Raw genomic sequence first — 24926 nt, forward strand, 5'->3', positions numbered from 1 at the left:
TTCAAGTAAGAAAGACACACTGTTGCCACAGAGGTCAGGTTAGGTAGGACACTGAGCACAGGGGTTCCCACGGCACCTTATTCCAGTATGAAGATGACTACCCCCTTGACATGTCCCACTGTCTGGATAAATATATTTAAAGTGAACAGAAAAAAACATTCAAAGAAATTGCTGACAAAAATTAAATACTACTTAGCATCTTACTTAAATCAAACACTTTCCCTAAAAAACTCTGACTTATCTCCTTTAATCCAAGGTATGTCTTCATGTATTTCAATAGCTCTCATTCATGGAAATGTCTCTGACATATTTGAATAGCCAAAAATGGAGTTAACTTAGTAATGGGCCAATTTAAAGCAAAGTCAGCATATTCTACTTATTTATTGCCCCAGTTCCATTTCTCAATGTGGCTACTTAGAGATCATCTACAGATTTACAGCTGTAACTACAGAGAATGGAGAGTAACATTAAGATGTCAAGATCAAGGTAAATTCTCCAAGTTAGTTTCTGCAGCTTATTTCAAGCGGGCTCCAAAGTAAACTTGGTATCTCCTCATGCTGGACACTCTTTTTAAAATAACAGTGAAAACAAACACATCACAACTTGCAAAAATCCCACAATTTTCTATTATTGTTTTTTAATTAAAGAGAATGTTCAGGTTACAAGAGTCCATCAAGAAACATGATCTAAAAATTAAACTCTAATTTCAAGTATTTCTATATTCAATAAGAATTTTAAATCTGTATGCTCCCCTTTCATTAAAGAGCACATTTGGATACATAACTTCAAAAAACAAAAAGATTTCAGAAAAAGTATGAGCTAAAGTTCCTCGCCTGTTCACAAGAAAGAATATGCACCCTGCAACCTCCCAACCCCCTTAACTGAGCAGCCGCTGGCAACAGGCCAGAACACTTCATAGCCCACCAAATGGGTAAAAGTGGAATTCCTATGCTAATATTGCAAACCTGTTTCAGCCAGCCTATAAAGAGATTAGATAGGAAAGGCACAAGTTAAGCTACAACACTTGCCATTGGAGAAACCCTCCACACAGCTTCCCAGCATCACTGCTTGCACCTCCCCAATATTCTCCAATTCTTTATACCCATGGCCAAAACAAAAACACTCTTAAGTAAAATAATGCTTGCTAAAACCCTAAAACAATTGTTTTTTTGTTTTCACACACTGAGCCAAGTTACACAGTTAACACAGTTAATGTTAACATCTAGAACTCCTGAAGTCTATGGTACAGAATGATTTAGAATTAAACACAGAAGGCAGTAGAGGAAAATAGGACAAACACATTTTAAAGAATATCAGAAATATTAATCTTTATTAATACTAAAGAGCATTAAAAAGGCATGTTTTTGATCCAACCTTTAAAATATGAGGTAAGCAAATGCCTTGTAACCTTCCCTGGCCATCACTCCCATTGTTCTGGAAATTGTCCAGGGGAAAAAACATGCAAGACGATGTGAGTAGTCCTGCATCTATGTTGACTTTTTTAAACACAACACTGTCAATTTCTTGACATTTTGCCAACTTCCTTTAAGTTCTCCATCACTGCTACTCCTAGTGTCATGTCCTAACCCTAGAAGGTTCTCCTTCATTTTTTACACTAAGTGAAGAAAAAACAAAACAAAATAAAACCTCACTCCTGGTGACACACCATGAACTACTAAAGTTTTACGAGGCGAAAGGACAAGTACAAGTTTGCTACTGACTTTCTTCACTGATAAAAGAGCTGCACGCAGCAACAAAGGAAATACCAGGGCCATCTCTGCATGGCTACTTAGGGATTATCTATAGATTTACAGCTGTAACTACGGAGAATGGAAAATAACATTAAGATGTCAAGGCTAGGGTAAATTCTCCAGATTAGTTCTCACAATGCTGTTCCCCTAGCTGTCCCCTTAACCCACTTCCCAATTTTCCTTCCTCAGCCAACTATTGCTGTGCTGTGCCAGAGACTGCCTTCCTGAAAGAGTAATAGGGAAGAAAAAAGCAGCACAGAAGAAAAAATTGAAAGAAATGGGGAGGGGAGAGCATGCATAATAGTAAAAATGAAGGCTTTCTCCCTTATCCTGGAGAATCAATTTCATGAAGAAACAAGCAATTCTATTAGAAACAGAAAGGCAAAAAGCTGGGGGATCAAGGCGAGGAATTATTTACCAAAAGTATCCAAACACCATTCAAAACTAAAATCTTGAAGATGTCTGTAATCCACCTTTCAGAGAAACACACTATTTCTTCCTACAGGATAAACACCATTTAGGTAGCCTTCTTTGAAACTCAAACAAATGAAATCAAACTTCAATAATGTATCTTTTCAAGAACTGACACTAATATCCCCAGCAAAGGCACACCCCCTAGTATTGCATCTATTCATGATACCTAAAAAAACCACCACTTCCTTAACCTTACAGCGAAGGTGGGTAACACATGTCTTAAAAAATAACCGTCATAATTAGACTAACAATTTTACATTTATTTACATGTGAATAAATTTATTTACACTCTGACTTGTTTTTAACAAGAATTTGCAATAATCGATGAGGAAAGAGTGTAGCCTGTGCTGTTCAATATGCATCCCCCAGCCATGCGTGGTCACTGAGCAACTGAGATGCAGCTCACTCAATCTAAAATATACAACAGGTTTAAAATTCTTGTGTAAACTATCTCAAAAGCAATTTTTTATACTGATTACATGTTGAAATAATGTCTTGGATATGTTGGTTTAATTAAATATATTACTAAAATTAGTTTTGCCAGTTTAATGGTAAAAGGTGGTTACCAGAACAACCTTTTGTTGGTCTATACCAACATAAATGGGTTGTATTTGTAGCTCCCATCATATAACTGGACACTGCTGGTCTAGAACACAGTAAGCACACAAAGAAAGGAGAGCCAGAGTATTACATTTAAGTAACAAAATTCCCTTTCCATCTCATTGCAGGCCGTTGTCTCCTCCCTGCCTTCCATCATACCCACAATCTCTCCTTAACACGGTGCTTGGCACATAACAGGCACTAAATAAGCATTTCTTTCATGTGGCACTGCCTTTCATGAAGGTACCTAAGATACCAAGATGAAAATGCAGCATCAAAAGTGACTTCTTTTAAGAAAATCAATTGGCTACTTGGGACACCCAGCAGAGGCCTAATATCCAGGCTTCAAAGGTAAACTAACAAACTAAATTGTTATCACCTACAATATTTTTGATGTCACATAAAATACTCTTTTACAAAATTAGAGCCATCTAAGGGGTGAGGCTATCACATAGCCATTCATGCTTTCAGACTATGCGGTGAGAGGACAGATGGAGTAGAATTTTCTCTGTGCTTTAACTCTACGCTTGGTATAATTCTGACCTCTAGAATAAACCAGCTTGTTGGATGTTGAGGAAAAACGCATACAGGTTACTCAATACGCTGTAGTACATACCAATTGAGGTAGTCAGAGGGAATACTTAAGAGTCTTCCTGAGAAACAACAGGCTGTTGACAGCAGGAAAGAGAGACCCAGGAAAAGAGAGACCAGTGAAGGCTGGATGCTTGCTTTAACTGAAGGTGTCATGAAGAACTAGCAGTGGGCCACAGCAGGTGGGAGAGCAGTAATTTCTTTTGCCTTCTCTCTGTGAGCACCCAAGGGGGCAACGTGCTCCAATGAGGTCCAGTCTGGGTGCCTCTTTTCACAAGGCGGGTACATTTGCAAAAGCCCCTGAATACCACTTAGGTAAAAGCTGATTTTTCTTTAGAGATATTTTGTTTTCCCATCTTCCCCAGACATCTTTACAAATGAGGAAGGTAGTATTGACAAGATATATTTGCACTCCATTAAAAGGTATTTTTGTCTATTTCTGATTACAACCTGCATACATAATCCTTACCATACATAGCCACCTTTTTCCATAAATTTACTTAGTAGTTGCCAATTACTCTGTCCATGTCTGTAATTCTTATTCTTTTTTTTTTTATTTTTTTTTGAGAGGAGTCTCGCTCTGTTGCCCAGGCTGGAGTGAAGTGGCATGATCTTGGCTCACCACAACCTCTTCCTCCCAGGTTCAGGCAATTCGCCCGCCTCAGCCTCCCAAGTAGCTGGGACTACAGACATGCGCCACCATGTCTAGCTAATTTTTATGTTTTTAGTAGATACAAGATTTCACTATGTTGGCCAGGCTGGTCTTGAACTCCTGACCTCCTGATCTGTCCGCCTCAGCCTCCCAAAGTGCTGGGATTACAGGCACCCGGCCTTGTAATTCTTTATTTACTGGGTGAAATTATAGAATCTCAGTGTAAGACTGATGCTACTTGAGATTTACCAATAAAAGGTTTTCCCAGAAAGTCTATTTTTTTTTTTAAAGATAGAGAATTGGGGGAGAAAAATGTACCACTGATTTCTTCCAGGTCTTTCTTTCTTTCTTTTTTTTTTTTTTTTTTTAAGCTCAAGGGAAAATGAGGAAATGGTCAACTATTACCTATCACCTCAATCTTAGTGGCCTTTAAAATTTTTGTCTACTTCTGTTTCATGATGACTGTATTTCAGAACCAAATTAATGAAAAAGGCACAAATGTATCCAAAATAAACTTACTTTAAGGATACTGTTGCAGGTCCTAAAAATTCCACCAGAACTTTTCATTTAAGAGCATAATCCATGATCTGGGACATGTCTATGGACTGTGCAATGTAAATTCTACCCAGAAACTCAGGGATCTGCCTGTAACCTGAAGGACAATCCACTTAACCAGTCTTCCTTTAGAAAAGCTCTTCAAATGAACAAAATGTTGCTCTGTGCTTTCCTTCTAGATTGTTCTCATCCATGTTCACAGTGCACGGATAAACCTTCCATTTCCAGTTCCACCTCCTCTCTACTCTCTTCATACTCCTGGGTGCTGCAGAGAGCCCCATGGTGCTGTGTCCATGCTGAAAACACCTCCTAGTGCCCTCTAGTAACATAGGCCCAGGACCGTGCAGCTTTCTGTCCGCTAAGCCCCAGACCTACATTCCGGCGATACTAGGGGCACTCGAGCCTTTCTGATCTTTGCACTCACTGTTTCCTAAATCTTAAGCTCGTTTCTCTCCTCCTTTATCTATCCTTCTCTCAACTTAGACTGATCCTTCACATCTCAGCAAAGGCAGCACTCCCCCGAGAAAGCCCTTCCAGACCCCCGCCTCACCCACTTTTAGAGTGGATCACCCAGAGCTGATCTCTACAGTGTGCTTTTCATGGCATATCCTTGCCTGCTTCTTCCAGCTCACACAGCAACATTGTTCTCTCTCCCTCAAAGAAAAGCACAGAAGAAGCCTCAATATTTGCTAAGTGTTCACTAAAACCAAAGAAATAAAGTCAAACAGCAATGACAGCGTTTGACATTGAAATATGTAAGATTCTTAAAACTTTGCAACAGGCAATTCTGAACACCTGCTAGATGTATCATTTTTGAGTCCCCACTGTTAAGCACTTAAAAGACATTACTACTCATCTCACTGAGCCTCTAACCAGGAAGGTTATGAACCCTCACTTTAGAGATAATGAAATGATGGCCTGACATTAAGTAACCTGCCCAACATCAGGGGGTTAGTAAGCGGTGGTGCTTCTATTCAAAAGCTAACATTCAAAGCCTCCACTCTTTCCTTCATACCAGTGGTTCTAAAATTGTGGGCCAGGATTTCCGTAGGATCTGTGAGATCAGAACTATTTCTACATGATCCTGAGATGCTATTTGCATTTTCATTCTCATTTTCTCCAAATGAACAGTAAACTTTTCCAGAGGCTTATGACTAGCACAGACTACATTCAGAAACAGATGTGAGAATCAATGCTTGATAAAATATAAAACAATGTCACTAATTTTTTGTCTTGGGAAAAATTAATCTTTCATTTAAAAAGTATTATGTATGTTAACACATGATGGTTTATTATTTTTTTAAAAATTAACAAATCAACATTTTAAACTTTCATCAAATTTTAGCTGGGCACGGTGGCTCAGGCTTGTAATCCCAGCACTTTGGGAGGCCAAGGCCAGTGGATTCATCTGAGGTCAGGAGTTCAAGACCAGCCTGGACAATGTGGTGAAATCCCATCTCTATAAAAAATACAAAAAATTCGCCAGGTGTGGTGGCGGGTGCCTGTAATCCCAACTACTAGGGAGGCTGAGTCAGAGAATTGCTTGAACTTGGGAGGTGGAAGTTGCAGTGAGCCAAGACCAAGCCATTGCCCTCTAGCCTGGGTGACAGAGTAAGACTCCATCTCAAAAATAAATAAATACATAAATAAATAATAATAATAATAATAATTAAAACTTTCTGAGACAGTAAATATCAATACACATAACTCACATAACTAACACATGCTCTTTGGAGTCCCCAATTATTTTTTAAGAATGTATAAAGGTCTGAGATGAATAGATTTGAGAAAGACTGTCTAACTAGCTATTGAAAAGCAATATAAGCTAGGGTTTTTCCTTCCCTGTAAATCTTATCAAATAATCAGAAGTCTAGTGCTTCCATTAAAGAAATGTCCATATACAAAAATGTATACTTTTTCACATTTTGATCTGATGAACTGTGGCCTTTTTGTTCTAATATTTTTCTTTGTTGACTTTTCAATATAAAGGTAAACTTATCTTTAAAGATACATAAATGTGTTCCATTCAGAAGCCAGGAAATGCATAAACAGCATAATTTCTATCTTTAAAAAGAGAAAAACTCAAGAAGAGTCAGTAATTCTATCTGAATGTGATAATTCAGGCATCAAGTTAAATGGACATTTCAACCTAATCTGGTAGATTCCCATGACACCCAGTATAGTACTGAGCCACTACTCGATCATATATAAAATGGAAAATAATTTTAGTAGCTCTAAAGCAAAACATAATTACATCAAAATATTTGCTAGGGTAGAATGCCAATCATTCAAGAAAGAGATGTTAAAGGTATGGGATAGTATTTTGAATTACCCATACCATTATCCTCCTTACATGTGGCAACATAGGCTAAAAGAGGGATAACTAAGGCTGTATTATATGATATTTTACCTATCCTTAAAAATAAAGTTAATTTTACATTGTATCTATATGTGAAATGACATAATTATGTAGCAAGGTTTGCACTTCAAGAGATCAGAAACTAAAACTAGAGGAGAATTAACATATATGCCATGGAGTGGACATTATACTAGACACTTGGTATATGTTACCCCCACTTAATCTAATACCCTTTGTGCTGGTGTTATTTTTCCTGCTTAACTAATGAAAAATCTGAAGTAAAGAGAAGTTAAATCCCTTGCCTAAGATTACCAGGTTAATAAGCAATAAAGCTAGGAGTTCAATATCTTTCTAACTTTAAAAGTCTATGTTCTGTGCCTAAGACTTAACACCTCCCTAACCTTATGTTCAAAACTGAGCGTTAAAATCTGAACAGGAGGCAAAGTTAAGCAGAAATAAGAAAGCAAATAATCAATGAGCAAAATGGAAAACCTAATTGTACTCAGAATGAAAATACCTCAAATGTCCTAGTTTTACATCCCTGTAAACTGGGTTTGCCTATAATGACACACTCAAAGAAGAAGGGAATGCATATGGGCTCTCCCAGAGTCCAGCACAGGACACAGCATGCATGGAGCCGCCACTGCTCAGGGACTCAAATGCCACAGACTCGCACATGTTCTCTGAAATGCCCACTGAGGTATCTGTACTCTTAAAATGCGGGAAAGCCAGAGGACAGCAACAATTCTCATCCAGGGATCAGACTATAAGCACAGGGGGTCTCCAAACTGTGCTCGTCCCCTGGTAGAGAGGGTGCTGGAATGAGAAATCTGAGAAACCACTGCTCTAAAAAAAAAAAAAAAAAAATCCCTCGCTTAGTAAGAAACTTCCCAGGGAATAAGAAAATAATAATTCCTAAAAACTAAGTCACATTCATTTCTGTCCTAAAAGCCACCCAAGTCTGCTGGCCTCAGGGACACTACTTTTGGTTCGCTCTGAAGGGGTGTGTTTTGCCCTGAGGTTACATGAGGATCACCAAGGGCTTCAGGGAAGCTGCCCTCCCCACCAGCTGAGGGCAGCTTCCCTGAAGCCACTATTTGTCCTGCAGTCCCAGGAGTCTTCCTGACCTCCACTCCCCAAGCCCAGCTGAGGATGAAGCTTCAGAGCCTTTGTACTAAACGCCTCCCTGAATCTAAAAAATTTTTTTTTTTAATTTGTGATTTTTTTCTTTCCTTTTTTTTGAGATGAAGTCTCACTTTGTTGCCCAGGCTAGAGTACAGTAGCATGATCTCGGCTCACTGCAACATCTACCTCCTGGGTTCAAGCAACTCTCCCGCCTCAGCCTTCCGAGTAGCTGGAACTACAGGCATGCACCACCATATCCAGCTAATTTTCTGTATTTTTTAGTAGAGATGGAGTTTCACCGTATTGGCCAGGTTGGCCCTGAATTCCTGACCCCAGGTGATCTGCCCGCCTCAGTCTCCCAGAGAGCTGGGATTACAGGCATGAGCCACCATGCCTGGCACAAAATATTTTTTTTTTTTTTTTGAGACGGAGTTTCACTCTTGTTCCGCAGGCTGGAGTGCAATGGCGCGATATCGGCTCACCACAACCTCCGCCTCCTGGGTCCAGGCAATTCTCCTGCCTCAGCCTCCTGAGTAGCTGGGATTACAGGCACGCGCCACCACGCCCAGCTAATTTTTGTCTTTTTAGTAGAGACGGGGTTCCACCATGTTGACCAGGATGGTCTCGATCTCTTGACCTCGTGATCCACCTGCCTCGGCCTCCCAAAGTGCTGGGATTACAGGCGTGAGCCACCGCGCCCGGCAAAATAAGTATTTTTTAAATGAACTGATAAAAAGTGAAGAAGACAAATTTCACCACTAAAAAAATAAAAAACAAAACAAACAAACAAAAATCCTCTGAGATGCCTTGAGTAGCTCTGTTTCCTGACCAAACTCTTTTGCTTTCAACACTGCTTCAGTCCCTTCTGCTCCCAGTTTGACCCTTCTGGACCAAACTGTCCTCGAAGGCCTAGACAACAGGTTCACACTTGATCTTCTGTATGCTTCTCCACCTGTCCTGTAAACTGTCTAATCAATATCACTGGCTCCCTCCCCATTTAAGGCCAAATTCCTTAAAAAGGAATCCAAGATCACAACAATCTGGCACTGACTGATACTTTCCAACCTACTCCCTGCAGCAAACTTGACTTCCTGAGCAGTTGTTTAGCAAACCAGCCCCCAATCTGAACTGCTGACCTGGGTTCACCTCCCCTGGGTAAGGCCTTGCCAAATTCCAAGCATCCTCACCTAAAGGTTTCCCTCTCTCTGAACACTTGCCACATAATCATGCCTGGTCTTTCACTCTTCTGTATTTTCACATGCAGGTCTTATTTCCCCAAAATTGATTATAAGTCCATCAAAACAAGCACTATGCCTTTTAGCTCTAAAATCAGCTACAGTGTGCCGCAAAAACAGAGTTGCGATTCTAGTAATCAGCATGTATTTTTAAATAGTACTAAGAATAATCTGTATACATGGACGTTAATTTATCTTCCATAGACCTAGGGCATAAATACCAAAATTTATAATGGAAAAATGTCTTTGGGCCTATGATAATTTAAAACTTAAATCTGAGGCCGGGCGCGGTGGCTCACGCCTGTAATCCCAGCACTTTGGGAGGCCGAGGCGGGTGGATCATGAGGTCAAGAGATCGAGACCATCCTGGTCAACGTGGTGAAACCCCGTGTCTACTAAAAACTACAAAAAATTAGCTGGGCATGGTGGTGCGTGCCTGTAGTCCCAGCTACTCAGGAGGCTGAGGCAGGAGAATTGCCTGAACCCAGGAGGCGGAGGTTGCGGTGAGCCGAGATTGCGCCATTGCACTCCAGCCTGGGTAACAAGAGTGAAACTCCGTCTCAAAAAAAAAAAAAAAAAAAAAAACTTAAATCTGTTCTTTTATAAGATCTGAATGACAACAAAAATGTCAGCTTACAAAAAAGGAAGACTCCCTACTTGAGTAGCTGGGTGCCCAAATCTCTTAGAGACCGAACATCTTCTGTGAATCATCATTTACTGTGATTTTCTACAATTTGCAATTTAAACTCATACTAACAAATTCAACAGTTGGTAAAATCGGTATCATAAAAGTATACATATCTTGCAGCTTCCCAAGAAAAACATCACAACATAAAAGGAGGGATGGAAGAGACTACCACACACACATAAATCGTTGCTAGAAACCAAGTGTCAGTGTATTTTTAAAACACACACACAGAGAGAAATAAAGAAGAATTCAGAGAAGGAAACAAAAGTGCTTGTCTCGTGAGCATTCTAAGACCTCTGTCCACTTCCTTGCTAGCAGCCACCCAGCTCCTCGTTGGCAGGGACTCGGTCTTAGTTATCTACACATCCTTAACATCTAGCACAATCCCTGGGACAGGGAGATTCAAGAATTCTTGCCTGAATAAAAAAATGCATAAGCCAATAACAAAATAAAAATTAAGGCACTTATAATTAAAAAGCTTTTCATAAAGTTTAAAGAAAAATTCGATTAGACAAGTTAGCCATGCTGAATTTCACATTGCAATACAGAGGCAGGCTCTGTGTCCCCTTACCTGATGCACAGGCACTTTCTGCGGGGTGTTCTGGGGTGATGGGTGGAGCTGTGCCCAAGGCTGGTGATGAGGATGTGGGGGTGAAGACTGGTGGTGCAAGCCCGGGTGGGGCTGCAGTGGAGAACAGGTTGGCAACTGCTGAAAAGACGGCTGCTGGCCAGGATGCTGTTGACCAGGTATCAGTCGTTCCTGGATTGCTTGTGGGTCTCCAAGGCCAACACCAGGACAACCATTTGGTCTCATGTGCCCAGTCAACTCCCTTGGTGCCGGGGACATGCCCATAAATGGGCGAGACTGCTGCATGTTTCTGGGGCCCATATTCCTCTGTCCGATTCCCATGGCACCAGGGGGCTGGTGAGATGGCTGAGGATGGGGCATATTTGGATAACTGCCAACTTCCATTGGTATCCCAGCACTTCCCGGCCTGACTTGTGGAGGAGGAGTGCCTGCTGGATTACTCATTGCTTTCATGGGTGACATGGGAGGTGGAGAGGCATAAGTTCCCTGAGGCTGTGAAGGATGCATAGTTTGTGTGTTCATTTGGTTAAGTGAGCCACTGGGGTGGATGGGCTGCTGGTGCATTAGTCCTTGACCACTGTTTGATGGGAATCCTACAGCATTGGGGTATCTTGGTACGGACTGATTCATTGGAGTATTATTTGTAAGGCCTAAATTTTGATTCATCCCTGTATTGTTAACTAATCCCTGATTTAGGTTACTGTAAGGATATCGAGAATACTGCCCTGAGTTGTTTATAGTAGGAGAGGGGACTGTCTGGCTCCGAGAACTAAAGTTAAGGGTTTGTGGCCTAACAGCCCCTTGTTGAGGAGGATTCGGGGAGAATCTGGGACTATGGGCAACGGATTCTCCATGGAGAGCAGTAGGGGGGTGGTGATGGAACTGCTGCACCGAGTGACGCAAGGAAGGTGCCATGCTGGGACTCTGCTGGGGCACGTGGGACAAGTGGCCAGGTCCTGAGGTGGCAATAAAAGGATTTCCCTGATTGAGGCCCTCCTGGCCTTGGGAAAACTGGCTCATCCTCTGCTGGGGCTGACCATGCTGCTGCATGGAAAAATCCCCACGTGCCATATAGCTGCCCATCTGCTGCATGTGCTGAGGGTGGCCCTGTGCAGGGGGCCCCGACGGAGCCGGCTGTGGTGGCTGCGGCTGTGGCTGCTGCTGCTGGTAGGGGGCTCGTATCTGGTCTGGTACCTGAACAGCCCGGGGCCCCCACATGGAGCTGCTGTCCACAAAGGATTGCCCATGCCTCTCATTCTGCATGCCAGGGTAGACGCCCATCTGACCGCCACCACTGCCACCATGGGGCACTTGAGGAACGGGAGGGGTGTGATACTGCGAGTGCGGAGACGCGAGTCCGTTCCCGGGGGCGTTGCTTATCATTCTGCTCGGCTGATCCATCAGATGCATCTTTTGTTGTTCATACTGATTATAGTGATCAAAATGTGTCAGCTTTGTTTGATTTTGATTAGTGGAAGGATGATGAAGGGACGGCTGTAAGGAGGCAAAGCCTTGGTCTATCGGCATTTGCTGACCCATAGGATTTACTGGATTTTCCGGGTAGCCACATTCTCCGAGGCCTTCAAGGCCTTCACTGAAAATATTCCCATCCTCGCCAAAAAGACTCATCATTCCTGGATCTGCCATCTTCTTCCAACACACGGCTCCTCCGAACCACAGCTCAGGAGCTTGCCTGTGCTTCACTTCACTGAGGTGTTTGCCCTCAAAGCCTATAATCCTTAACTAATCTTCTTCATGTCATTCCATATTTCTTTAATTCTCTTGGACCCTGCAGTGTCAGGCAAAGTCTGGATATAGGTCCTAGAAGGGAGTCAGGGGTGGGGGAGAAGAAGGAAGAAAACACAGAATTAGGATCCAATGATAAAAACTGCCAGTATTTTGTACATCTGAATTTGGTCTCCATCAACAATACTAATCTAGCTCCCTCACTGAGCTGTATGTTATAAATTTAGTTCACTTTAAGAGAAACTCATTAGCTTCTACCATAAGCATTATTATGATCGGTTACTTAGAAAGCAAGCAAAACACTAACCTTAACCTTAAATTAATCCATTCACTACACTTCCTAGCGTTCCATTCTTGGATGAAACAGAACAAAAGAACACAACATGAAGCAGCAGCAGCTGCCACAGCAGGCAAGCAGATGTATGAATATAGCCAAGCAGCTCATCTGCTGAACTAAAGCCCTGGAAATGCTCTGGTTACCAACAGCCCGCCCTTAACCTTATTCCCCTGAGCGGTGTAATCAGATGAGCAGCAGCAGCACTAAGGGCTGTGAAAAGCTCAACTTAGTTAAATTGACTAGAGGATTATACAAATACCAAAATCGGTCATTTCATACAAATTAGATATTTACAGCCCACATACAACTATGTAACTGCAACAGAGGCATCTAACAAGAAAGTGTTCATAATGATGCTGAAAAGCAACCTTGAGAACAGCATAATAAACTCATAATTTCATTATGCTTAATGGCAGAAATATACAAGATTCAGAAAAAGACTAAAAGAAAAGCTTTCATTCTCCAAGAGGGCCAATTTCACTCATGGGTCTGGGCCTGTGATGGTCCCAGTGTGCACTGACACAGGCAGCCCAATCACCAGGCTTATTATTCTCCCACAGGCACGCTGGGCTCTGGTGGACCAGGAGCCCATGTGACCACCCAGAGAAAACTAGCTGGGTGCATACTTTGTAGACAATGACTATTCTCATAACTAGAAACACAACTTTCTCCAAAGCTGAACGTTATTTTAACAGAATAAAGTTCAAAATATGCTCTCCTTACCACTGCCTTAAGCCCTTTTGGGACAAGGCGGGACCTCAGTAGATAAGGAGACAAGTGGGCAGGCACTTGCGTTCGCACCCTACGTGCTTCCAGCGCACAGTGTACGCTATGTAACATGCTGCATTTTATTCCAACTCTTTCTAACAGATCCTGTGTTGGATTAAAGTAACTAGTTTAAAGAATGCTTTGACAGTCTAAACAGGAAAGTGGTTTTGTTGAGCGCTAATTAAATCAACAGCCTAATAAAGAACTAATTCATATAGAAAAAATGACTGAAATCTTAAACATCTTTGGAATTTAACTCATTTTTTCTCTCTTATAAGTATATTAAGCATTGTGTGATACTAGCCCACTTGAAAAAACAGTATCTTGTTGAAGAATTTCCAAAGTGATGCTATAAACAGGCTCAGTCATAAATTCTACTGACATGCGTCCATAGAGCATGGGAATGAACAATGGGCTAACCAACACTCCTGAGAACTTACCAGTAAGACACGTATAAATTCCGTTTCTGCCTGCCCTATTCTAACACATTCCTAACAAGAGGAGAATTTTGCTTACAGAAAATGTAAACAACATTCCTGTTCACTGTCAGAACTACAGACATAACACCTGAGAGGGTCTCGGGGTCTGTAGTTTTCAGGTGACAGCTGTCAGCTAAAGTCAAAGGTCTCCTCACTCCGCCGCTAACTGCCATGAATTTTCTGATCTACTTTCTCCAAATACAGAGGTCAGATGGGTGAAAATAAGGTGAGCATGAAAGCCATTTTACTGAGAACATGCTCCTTTACTATGCAACTATTTTAAAATCCACAATAAAGAGAGGCAGGCATCTCCAGTGCCAGTTGCAACAAATATTCATAAATTAAATATACTCCTAGGAAGGCTAAACAGTCAGTCATCATTTATTAAGGTTCATTCTAATTTTCAAAGAAATAGATACTGGATTGGACTTAATAATAACTTAAACCAGCCATGCAGACCAACCACTTACCAAAATAACCTTTCAAATTAGCTTAAGGAAAGTAACGTCTACGTATGTGTCTTGGAAGGAGCCGCTTCATCTTCCAGGGTCCGCTGGTATGGGAAGAAATGCTACTGACTGGATGAGACTCCGGGCCAGCTCCAGGTAAAAGTGAGCCTAGGGTGAGTGGATGGCTTAGCCCACTGGTGACCTTCTCTTGCAAGCCCACTGAGACCAGACGCAGAGCCAGATCAAACTTGGAGAAGCGGTGATGAAGTTGGTGCTTACTTTTTATCAGCTTAAGATTCAGTAGAGGGACATGGGTAGGGAAAAAACAGAAAGCCCTCCCTGAGAGTAACCATACTGACCCTTGGCTATGTTCCTCTTCCTTCCTGTTTCCCACGCCTTTCTACTAAGTATCCATCTCCCAGAGGCACGAAAAACACCAGCGTTATATAGTATCAACTAGGCATGTTGCTCACCACAACTATAACCACGCTCAGGTAAAGTCCAGGCAGGGAAGTTAAAAAACTAGCTTTGTAGTCTGTCATTAGTCACCGCTCACTGGGACAGCCACCAAGGCCTTCCTGCCCCTTTTCTGACCTCAAGACCCAGCTGGCAGCTATGCCAGGAATCCATCTGGTAGCTGCATTTCATATTTCTGATTTGAGCTAATCTAATTAATTTGTTTTGGTCCTTTTTTAAATTTGATCAAGACCATCTGAATGCCCACTTTCCCAAGTTGCAGCTGCAATCTATAATTTTGTGTTTCTATAAAGGATATTCATTCAAGACTCCATTTTGAAAGCTTCTCCCTTGTCTGCACTCAATATCTAGATATTTTGAGTCTAGATCAACACTGTTCACTGGGCCACAAATGAGAGCCAGTACGTTTAATTTTTAATTTTCTAGTAGCTACATTTTAAAAGTAGATCGAAAGAGTGAAATTCATTTTACCAATTTCTATTTAACCCAATAAACGCATAATACTGTCATTTCAAGAGGTAATCAATATTAAAAAAATGAATGAGCTACCTTGCATATTTTGGTATTGTTTGAAACCCAGTATGTAATTTATACTTATAGTACATCTCAATTCCTATCAGTTACATTTCAAGTGATAAAAATGGACATATGGGGCTCATGGCTTCCATACTGGACAGGATGAAATATTTAAAAAGAAGAAATGGGAATAACAAATTCGCAATGACATTTTTAAAAGTCTCATAATTATCACCTGGGTAATAAACATTTGAGTTGCATTTATGTTTGATTTGGCTTTATGTAAAAATTAACTCTCAAATCACAATCATTCATTCAAAATGTATTTACTGAGCACCTATTGTGATTCAGGCACTGGTCTAAGAGCTGGAGAGAGATCAGTGAATAAAATGAAATTCCCTCTTGTCCTCATGGAGCTTACATGTACCTGTAAATGACGAATCTCTTAAATAAGAACTAAGATTCGGGGCTTATGTTACCAAGAATGTAGGTTACCACTTCAGAAAGTACTCCTCGGTAATTTCTGATGAGGAACAGTCTAACTAGATGTGAGAATATTTAGCAAGCAATACAGATCCATACAAAGGAGACAAAGTAATTCAAGTTTCGACTCAGTACCCTATTATTGCCAAGCATTTTCTGAGATGTGAACTGAAGGACAGTTCAGAAGATGCCTGTGTTTGGGAGTGAGGAGGGGTCACAATGAGACCACTCAACTAACAGAATCACCAACATGAGAAGTGCACTGTGAAACCAATTACAAACATTTTAGAGTTAGCAAGCACTCTGAAAACCTTCTAATCCAAATTCCTCTTCATTTAACAGATTAAAAAAAATCCTTTTATAGGCTGAGAGGAGTAAACCTTCTACTAAACATCTCAGTGACAGTTCCCAAAGATGAAAGAAATGAATGAATGAAATGGCAGCTTACTAGTGAGGACAAAATATTAAAGGCCTACATTGAGTCTGTTTTATTCAGAGAATCACTAAAACAACTGCATCCATCACCAAATAGAAGAGAATTTCCTTTCCAAAAATGTTTTAAAATTATCCTATATATAGCTTTTAGGACATAAGCATATCAACACCAAATTGGAGCTACTGATAAATTTTACTGAGAAATGGCTAAAGGAAAAATGAGCAGATCCAACCACAGAGAGAATCAGTGATAAAAGCAATGGGTGCGCAAGATACCAAGATGTAAGAAATGTCACCAAAAATATTAATATTTTGAAAAAATATATGTATATATAAAATGTGCTATAACATTTTACTTAAAGTTTTACTTATTAAATTTGTTTTATATATAGTGATTTTCTGACCTTCCAAAACAACATCAACAATTATTTACTTCACTCTTCTCAAAGCAGAATGGCATTTGCATAGCTGAGTTTTAATTTGGTAGTGACTCAGAACAGGCGTTTTGTGTTAGAGGTGTGGACTGGAAACCTAGCAAGGAGATAGGTGAATATATAACACCTTTCATATGCAAAGTATCTCCTATAGCTCAACCACTTTTTGTCCAATTGTGTAAGTAAAACATCATCCAAAGGGAACTTTTTTCATAAACAGCCAAAATGTGGGCAAGAGTGAAATCACAGGATATTTGCCTATTAGAATGCCAAAAACAATTTTGCTGTTTATGGCTTGATTTTGAGTTGTTCTATTTAAATTTCTCTCCTTTACCTCCAAAGAGCATGAGGTATAGAACACAGCTGTGGTAATGATTCTGGGGATGGGGGTGGAGCATGAATCAGAATTTCCAAGGGAGCATCTTGCAGCTGAAAAAAACAGCACATCACCACCCTCACCATAACCCATGGAGATGCCTCTCAATCATCAAGGCTGCAAAACGTATCAAGGGGCAAAGAATCCACACACTGACAGGTGGACACACAGAAGATAAAGGGCTCACATTGCTGAGCTTCCACTCAAAATGAAAGTCCTTTCAGCTAGATCCTGAAGCCTGTTACCAGCAATCTCCTCCACCTGCCCCACCCACAACCCCGCCACCAAGAGCCACTTGGTAACATCTAACAGGGCCAATGTTTGCTGGAGGAGGAGTCATCTATACAACTGACAAGAACCTAGATAAACAATCAGGAAGTGTCCCCCAGGTCACCAACGCTAGCATATCAGTTCACCACAAAGTATTTTCCACATGTGCTTCATGGGCCAAATGATGCCCTTTCTGAAACCCCTGGGTTGGCCAAGGGGGCCAAGACCACATTTTCTTCCTCATCAGTATGCCAGGGCATTGCCAATACTCTATGACTATGCTGTGTAATCCAGCAGCCACCAGCCACATGTTGCTATTTAAATTACTTAAACTAAATAAAACTTAAAATTCAGTTCCTTAGTCACACAAGCCACATTTCAAGTGCTCAAAGACCACATGTGGTTGGTGGCTGCCTATTAGACAATGCCTATAAATGAACATTTCCATCACGGCAGAAAATTCTATGGATAGCACTCCTATGTATTTCTTCTTAGAGGTAACATAAGTTTAAATAAATGCCGTATTAAATGGCAGCAATCCTCTTTTGTAAAAAATATTTTCTCCTCTTCAGGGATTAGTATTCTTTTTAAGGGCCATATCTACCCTTTAGGATGAAACATATGGTATTCTTTCCATATATCATATTTTATGTTAACTAAACTTACAACCTATATCTCCTTTCTGTATTATCTCCCAACATATATTCCTATTTCTTCATAAACAATTTTCAGTATGTTAGGAATAATTCTCAACTATACAAAATTCAGAAAAAGGTTTAGAAAGAAAAAAAAAGAAGTATGTGAAGTCCTTCTAAGGTCTGTTTGTCCCCAAGTATCGTATTAAAAATAAAACCATGAAAAGTAATAAGGTCATATTACTACATTACCTCTCATTTTGCCGACATTAATGGGAGAGACACATTTTTAATAAGGAAAACTATTGACATCATATAGAGCAATGCTATGCCTTATATTAGCATTCCCTATGGCAGTAACATCATTTCCGTCTATCTCTTCAACCTAGTCAAACATTGGGAAATAAGCCTACATCCTTCCTGTCACCATTCATTTAAAAAAAAAGTTCTGGTCTCAACACTTTTACACTACTAAATGAATTATCTTATAAAACACAGATTGCATCATATCTCTCCCTGATTAAAATCCTTAAAAGGATGTCCCATAGCTTTCAGGTTCTAGTCCAAATGCTCCAGAATGCTCGAAGGCACTAATAATCAAATCCTTACCAACCTCTCCATTCTCAACTCCCCTAACTCCCTTCCCTCTGTCCCCTGAAGCACTCACCAACACCCCCGTTAGGTATATCAAACTACTTTAAGTTTACCAACCATCCATCAGCTATTTCACACCTTCCTCACCTTCAAAACCATGTTCTCTTCTCTGGCCTCCTTTTCCCCTCACTGTACAGCCTGGCCTCTTTTTCGTCTTAGTTCCTTTATTATCACCCATCTCCGGAAGCTTCCTGCCTTCAGCCCTCCCTCTTCAGGCTGATTCCAAAGCCCTCACTGACGCTACCACAACACCAACATGAGCAGAAGCTACAAAAGTGCCAAGCACACTACTGTTCTTATGTGTTCACCTCCCTCTCTTTCTGGAGACTGGGGCCTTGCTATGGGAAGTGGGGTCCTAAGAGAGCATGCCTGGCACTCCTGGAAACTGGTAAAAGACACAGAGTCCCAGGCTCACCCCAGACCTCCTGCACTAGAATCTGCCTTTTATTAACAATGGCCCCAGGTGATTCCTGTGCATGTAAAGTTTGGGAAGTCCTGCTCTCAGACTCTGAGCTCCTCCTACAGGATAGCACACACTGACCACTCAGTTAATATAATGGATCAACAACAAATGACATATGTTGCAAAGAATTACAATGCAACACAAAGATATGTCACTTAAAGAAAGCAGTCTTGACATTTGTGTCTGACAAAGAAACAATACTGACTTCATTCAAAGAATTATGAATAGCCCTTAATGATAAATTTAATCTATAATGGTTTACAAGGAGTGGGTATCTAAAGATGGTTTAATTTTAAAGATATGCCCATCTGTTTGCCAATCATTTGTGCAAGTCGAAAAAATGCAGTTAACATTAATATCTAATGCTGTGTTACATAACATGCTATTTCACAGGTTTCTTGCAGAAATCTTTCAGTTATTTCTACATAACTTTGAAGAATCTGGATATTGAGTCGCCTTTACGATAAAAAAAAAAAAAAAAGTTGTTCTTTTGTTCCTACATGCAATATTGAGGCTAATATGTTTCCTTTCAAGGCAACTAATGAAATAGCGCTTGGCTAACAGATTAAACTAAGTGCATGCCCACAGCACTAGCTTCTTCCTAAGTGGTCAAAGGAGTATATTACCCCACACATAAGTTATGCCACAAAAGCACAAGGATCGTGGAAATTTGTGTCCTATAGAGAATGGCCTTTATACCCTGCAATTCAAAATTCAAATACCACTCTTTGAAGCTAACTCCTAAAGGCTAAGCCCACTGAGGTGGCCAGCACCTTGACCCTAACCTGGAGACAGTTGACCTGCTGCCCCATCGCAGACACTAAGAAAATGCATCCAGCAGGGTCTTCATTCCATGTACACAACATGGCCCAGCAACCGATGAGTACACATTCTAATAGCACCTGAAGTACTCAACATTGCATAGCAAAAGAGAAATGAAGACACATTTATCTATATATACCATATCTAGGTGTAGATCAAATATACAGCTATATAAAATGTGTATCTATACCATATCTTTTTTTTTTTTTTTTTAAGAGACAGGGTCTTGCTCTGTCGCCCAGGCTGGAGTACAGTGGCACAATCATAGCTCACTGCAGTCTCCAAGTCCTGGGCTCAAGTAATCCTCTCACCTCAGGCTCCCAAGTAGCTGGTACTATAGTTGTGCACCACCACACCCAGCTAATTTTCTTTTTCTAGAAAACAAAGTCTCACAGCTGGGCATAGTGGCTCAAGCCTATAATCCCAGCACTTTGGGAGGCCAAGAGAGGCAGATCACAAGGTCAGGAGTTCAAGACCAGCCTGACCAACATGATGAAAGGCCATCTTTAAAAGAAAAAAAGAAAAAGTCTCACTATGTTCCCCAAACTGGTCTTGAACTCCTAGGCTCAGGCAATCCTCTTGCCTCAGACTCTTAAAGTGCTGGGGTTACAGGTGTGAGCCATTGCACCAGGTCTCCTATCTTTTGAATGTTATCCCAATTCATTGTAATATGGTAAAAAGAAGAAAGTCAAATGAAGAGACAGGCCTAGTAATAAGTAAATGAAAATTTTTAAAGTAACTTATTTTGGACAGGAAAAAATTAAATTTCAGAAATGTATTTCAACCTACCTGGCAAGAAGGCTTATAGTGCAGACTTATGGAAGAGTTACGTACATTTTACAAAATTTGCTGATTGCTGGTATGTATCTTGCTTAATATTATAAAATATCCTGGGTTTTGTAAAGCTCAGGGTGGTGTATAAAGGGCTAATGACACCATGTTTATTAGCTTGATTTTTAAAAATCACCATTAGGAAAGATTTTCCCACTCATTCTAGACTTACTTCAAGCTACTGACTTGACACACACACAGAAATTCCAGGTGATGTCAAGTCTACAAAAAGTGAGGGTGGAACAGAAGGAAAGGAAGGAAGGAGCTTCCCTGTGGTCATGCTCTGTCCGGGGACCCCCTGGCAATCACCGGCTCCTATAAGGCTGACACCGAACCTCTAGAGGAGGATGCAGAGGTGAAGCAAGGGCAAACATGCTGAAGGGCTGAGAAAGCAGCAAACAGCCAGCTGCTCTTGCAAGAAGCATGCTCTTCAAGTACTGACTGCAGTTGCCACTGATTAACTGATTTGGCAATTTCCTACATTCCTACATTTTAAAAAATTTCTGGAAAGCTGAAAAGGGATCTTTTTTCATATTCTGGGGGGGTTTAAAAGTGTACTCAATCCTGCCTGGTTTGAAAGGCAGGGGATAAAAAGGGTATAAACAGTCTTTTCTGATATATACCACCAACATTCTTTTTCTTAAAGGAAAAAAAAAAATTTCTTGGGCAACATCACAACTGAAAATAATTTGTCTATTCTCTTTGCTAGAGCAGGGCACATGTGACGGGAAGGTAGCCTTATCCATCACGAATAAACCTGAGCACAAAGACAGGCAAAGCATCACAGCATACCAATGGCAGGGGTCACAAAGGGAGCTGCAGGGTTTTTGAAGACTCAGGCCTGTTAAGGTACTGCAAAAAAAAAAAAAATACACAGGAATAATAAAAATTCAAATTTTCATCATGGAAGAAGACAAGACAAACAGGAATTCAAACTGTAAATGAAGGTTGAGATCTTTGGAAGAGTATTAGAAAAAATATTTTGGAAAACTGTACCCAATCTCAAAAACATAGACCTAAAAGAAGAAAAAAAAAATGTAACTTATTCAGTGACTATGATATTCAATTTTGGTTTCAATCAAGTTACATTTAAAAAGGAGATGGAATTAAGACTAGAATAAAGAGTTAACAGTTTCACACCCAATATTTCACAATCATTTCAATTTATAACAAATTTGGGAAATATTTTTTCCATGCAGTAGGCCCCTTTCATCCTGGGGATATGTTCCAAGACCTCTAGTGGATACTCAAAACCATGCACAGTACCGAATCCCATCGCTGTCAATTGGAACACGTTTCTATCCATGTCTTCCACCCACAAATTTAATGTGCTTTCCATCTTAACTAAGCACTTATCAGGCACTGTGGCTGTAACTTTTGCAGTTTGAGGTACAGCACCAAAATTAGCACAGATTTGTTCTTCTTTCCTCACAAACTGACAGAAGATTCATTCTTACAATAATACTTACGTTTACTTCTAAGATTTATGTAAATCTCAATATGCAAACATTTTTCTTTCTTTATGAGCTTTCACCTTTTTATTTACAGGAAGCATTTTCCTGCTTCTCTTTGGCATAACCAAATCACCAGGATCACTACCCTTGCACTCTGGGGCCATTCTGAAGTAAAACAAGGGTGACTGGAACACAACCACGTTGACACTGCCACAGTTGACCTGATGACCATAAGATGGCTACAAAGTGACTTACAGGCAGGTAGCATCTACAGCATAGGTATGCTAGACAGAGGGATAATAATTTATGTCCTGGATAGGACAATGCAGGTCAGTGCAAGACTTCATCATGCTACTCAGAAGGGCACACAACTAAAAATTTAGGAGCTGTTTATTTCTGGCATTTTCCCGTTAATATTTCTATACCAAAGTTGACTGCAGGTAACTGAAACCGCTAAAACTGAAACCATGGAAAGCAAAAAGTTGGATGGGGGAGTGTACTGTACCTACATTTATCATAAATGCAAGTAGGTTCTACGATGCCACCATAATCAAAACTATAAATACCATGCAGCTAAACATGCCATCTTTTAGTCAAATTAAATGTCTTCATTCATATTAACACACGATAAAAGACAAAATTTTATCCACAAAATCTGTATATATAACTTAACATCTTCCTACAACTTCAGCAAAGGTTAAACCCCAAACTGGCCTCTCTCCTTATTCCCCAGCAGTCATCTGGGTTTCCTTCCTTCTAGATAGTCATGTACTGGGGGAAAACTAACTTCAAGAAACATCTTTTATAATATTGTCAGTAATTATTATATTTTTTAAAACTATAATACAAAGCATTTTGTAACAAATTCTTGTATTACTTTTCTTGTACCACCATGCTATTCTACATCATTGAGCACTGACTGTAATGACATGCTTCTGCTTCACATATTTTCCCTAAAAATCATTTTGACTAACCAATTCTAATTTTAAGTAGTTTATACATATGAGTGTGCAAGACTCTTGACATTAGGACAGTATTCTAATTTGTAGGTAAGCTTCATATTTCAGTTTGAGAAAAGATCTCACTTATGTAGTCATAAATTTCTACATTGTGTCCATTTTGATCATAGATCAATATTTAAGTACACATCAAGTTAGCAAAGAGACTGCATTATAAGAAAAAGTAAGTGGAGTGAGAAAATGCGCTACTACCAGACATGACATTTGTTTTGCATAATGAGAATGATGAAAATAATTTAAGTCTACCTATGAAGCTTTGAATTTTGTACTTGGTTTAATCAAAGATTACAAAAAGAACCAGATACCTACTCAGCTTTAAAACACAGTGTTTACTAAGGCCTCAGACTGCCACACCCACCCATCTGAACGGTTTTAATGAGTTTAACTACTATACATCAGTTGATAATAAAATTATGATCCAGATAAGGAAATCTAAATAATTACGTTTCATCAGGGATAATACTTGCATCATACTATACCTACCCACATTTTCAAGTTTCCTCCCTGATATCTGCTATATCTCTTAACATACCAAAATCCCTATTTTATGCCCATTTCTCAGAAATCATTTGGAAAGTCACTATTCTACTAAACAAATCTAAAGAATATAAATAAAGGTTTGGCAAAATATGTTCTGACAGACCACATATCTCAATTTTCTACTTCAAAACACAGTCACAAGCACTCTGTGCTTTGGTTGGGCACCTGCCTGGACCTCTGTGTGTTCAAATGTCGAATTTCCTTAGTCCTAAAATTCTGCCATCCCATGACAGTGAGGTAACTTATGGCAAAAGTTCTTAAATACCACTTTGTTCTCAAAATTGCTTAGATGATCATATCCAAATAATTTTTATTGGTCACATACAAACTGGTTATTTAGTAGCTTTTAACCTTTCAGAATTATGTATAACACTTGTAGAATAAATCTAAATTTTCTGTTATCGACACTGAGGTCTACTTGAGGGTGGAGGGTGGGAAGAGGGAGAGGAATAGAAAAGATAGCTATTGAGTACTGGGCTTAATTCCTGGGTGATGAAATAATCTGTACAACAAACCCTGTAATATAAGTTTACCTATAAAACAAACTTTCACATGTACCCCCAACCTAAAAGTTAAAATAAATAAACATCGTTATCTTAATTTTGAAAGAATCCTTTTATGTTTTTCTTTAAATAAATGACATACTGTTTAAAGGTTAACCTGTAAATACAGACTATATTTCAATATTTCTTTCATCATAAACTATTTCAATGTCCCCGTTATATGTCTATAAATGTGCACGCACAGCGTCCCCAGGTAGGCAGGCACATCAAGAAAGACCTTGCCCATTGCAGTGAGCGGAGATCGCGCCATTGCACTCCAGCCTGGGCAACAGAGCGAGACTCCGTCTTGAAAAAAAAAAAAAAAGAAAAGAAAAACCTCGCCTTTTATGTCTATCACTTGTACCCACAATGCCAGACACAGTGCCTTAAAATAGGTGTGGAATTAGCCATTACATAACATCTCAGTATATCACTAACACTCCTACCTCTTGCCACAAAAACATGGGAGAGTCAATGATTGTGTGGGCTCCTTAAGACTTAATTCACACAAGTGAGGGGCGGGTCTTGGGTTGGGGTCGGGAATTAAAGCATCTTCCTTCTCTCCGCTAATACTGTG

General features: G+C 40.1%; 1 protein-coding gene across 7 annotated transcripts in view; it reads right to left on the reverse strand.

Moving 5' to 3' along the window:
* The window catches only part of CHD7 (chromodomain helicase DNA binding protein 7), a 179046-nt gene that overhangs the window by 106733 nt on the left and 47387 nt on the right, over positions 1 to 24926 (reverse strand). For 6 of the 7 annotated variants that reach the window (XM_017547548.2, XM_017547551.2, XM_017547553.2 and 3 more), the window contains exon 2: positions 10602 to 12440. The exons of the other annotated variant lie outside the window; for it this stretch is intronic. In XM_017547548.2, the coding sequence (XP_017403037.1) occupies positions 10602 to 12266 (1665 nt within the window). In that variant the 5' untranslated portion in view covers positions 12267 to 12440. The remainder of the gene's footprint in view (positions 1 to 10601; positions 12441 to 24926) is intronic. 7 annotated transcript variants of the gene reach the window in all.

This window comes from Cebus imitator, unplaced genomic scaffold (genome assembly GCF_001604975.1).
Source record: "Cebus imitator isolate Cc_AM_T3 unplaced genomic scaffold, Cebus_imitator-1.0 Scaffold199, whole genome shotgun sequence".
Lineage (NCBI taxonomy): Eukaryota > Metazoa > Chordata > Mammalia > Primates > Cebidae > Cebus > Cebus imitator.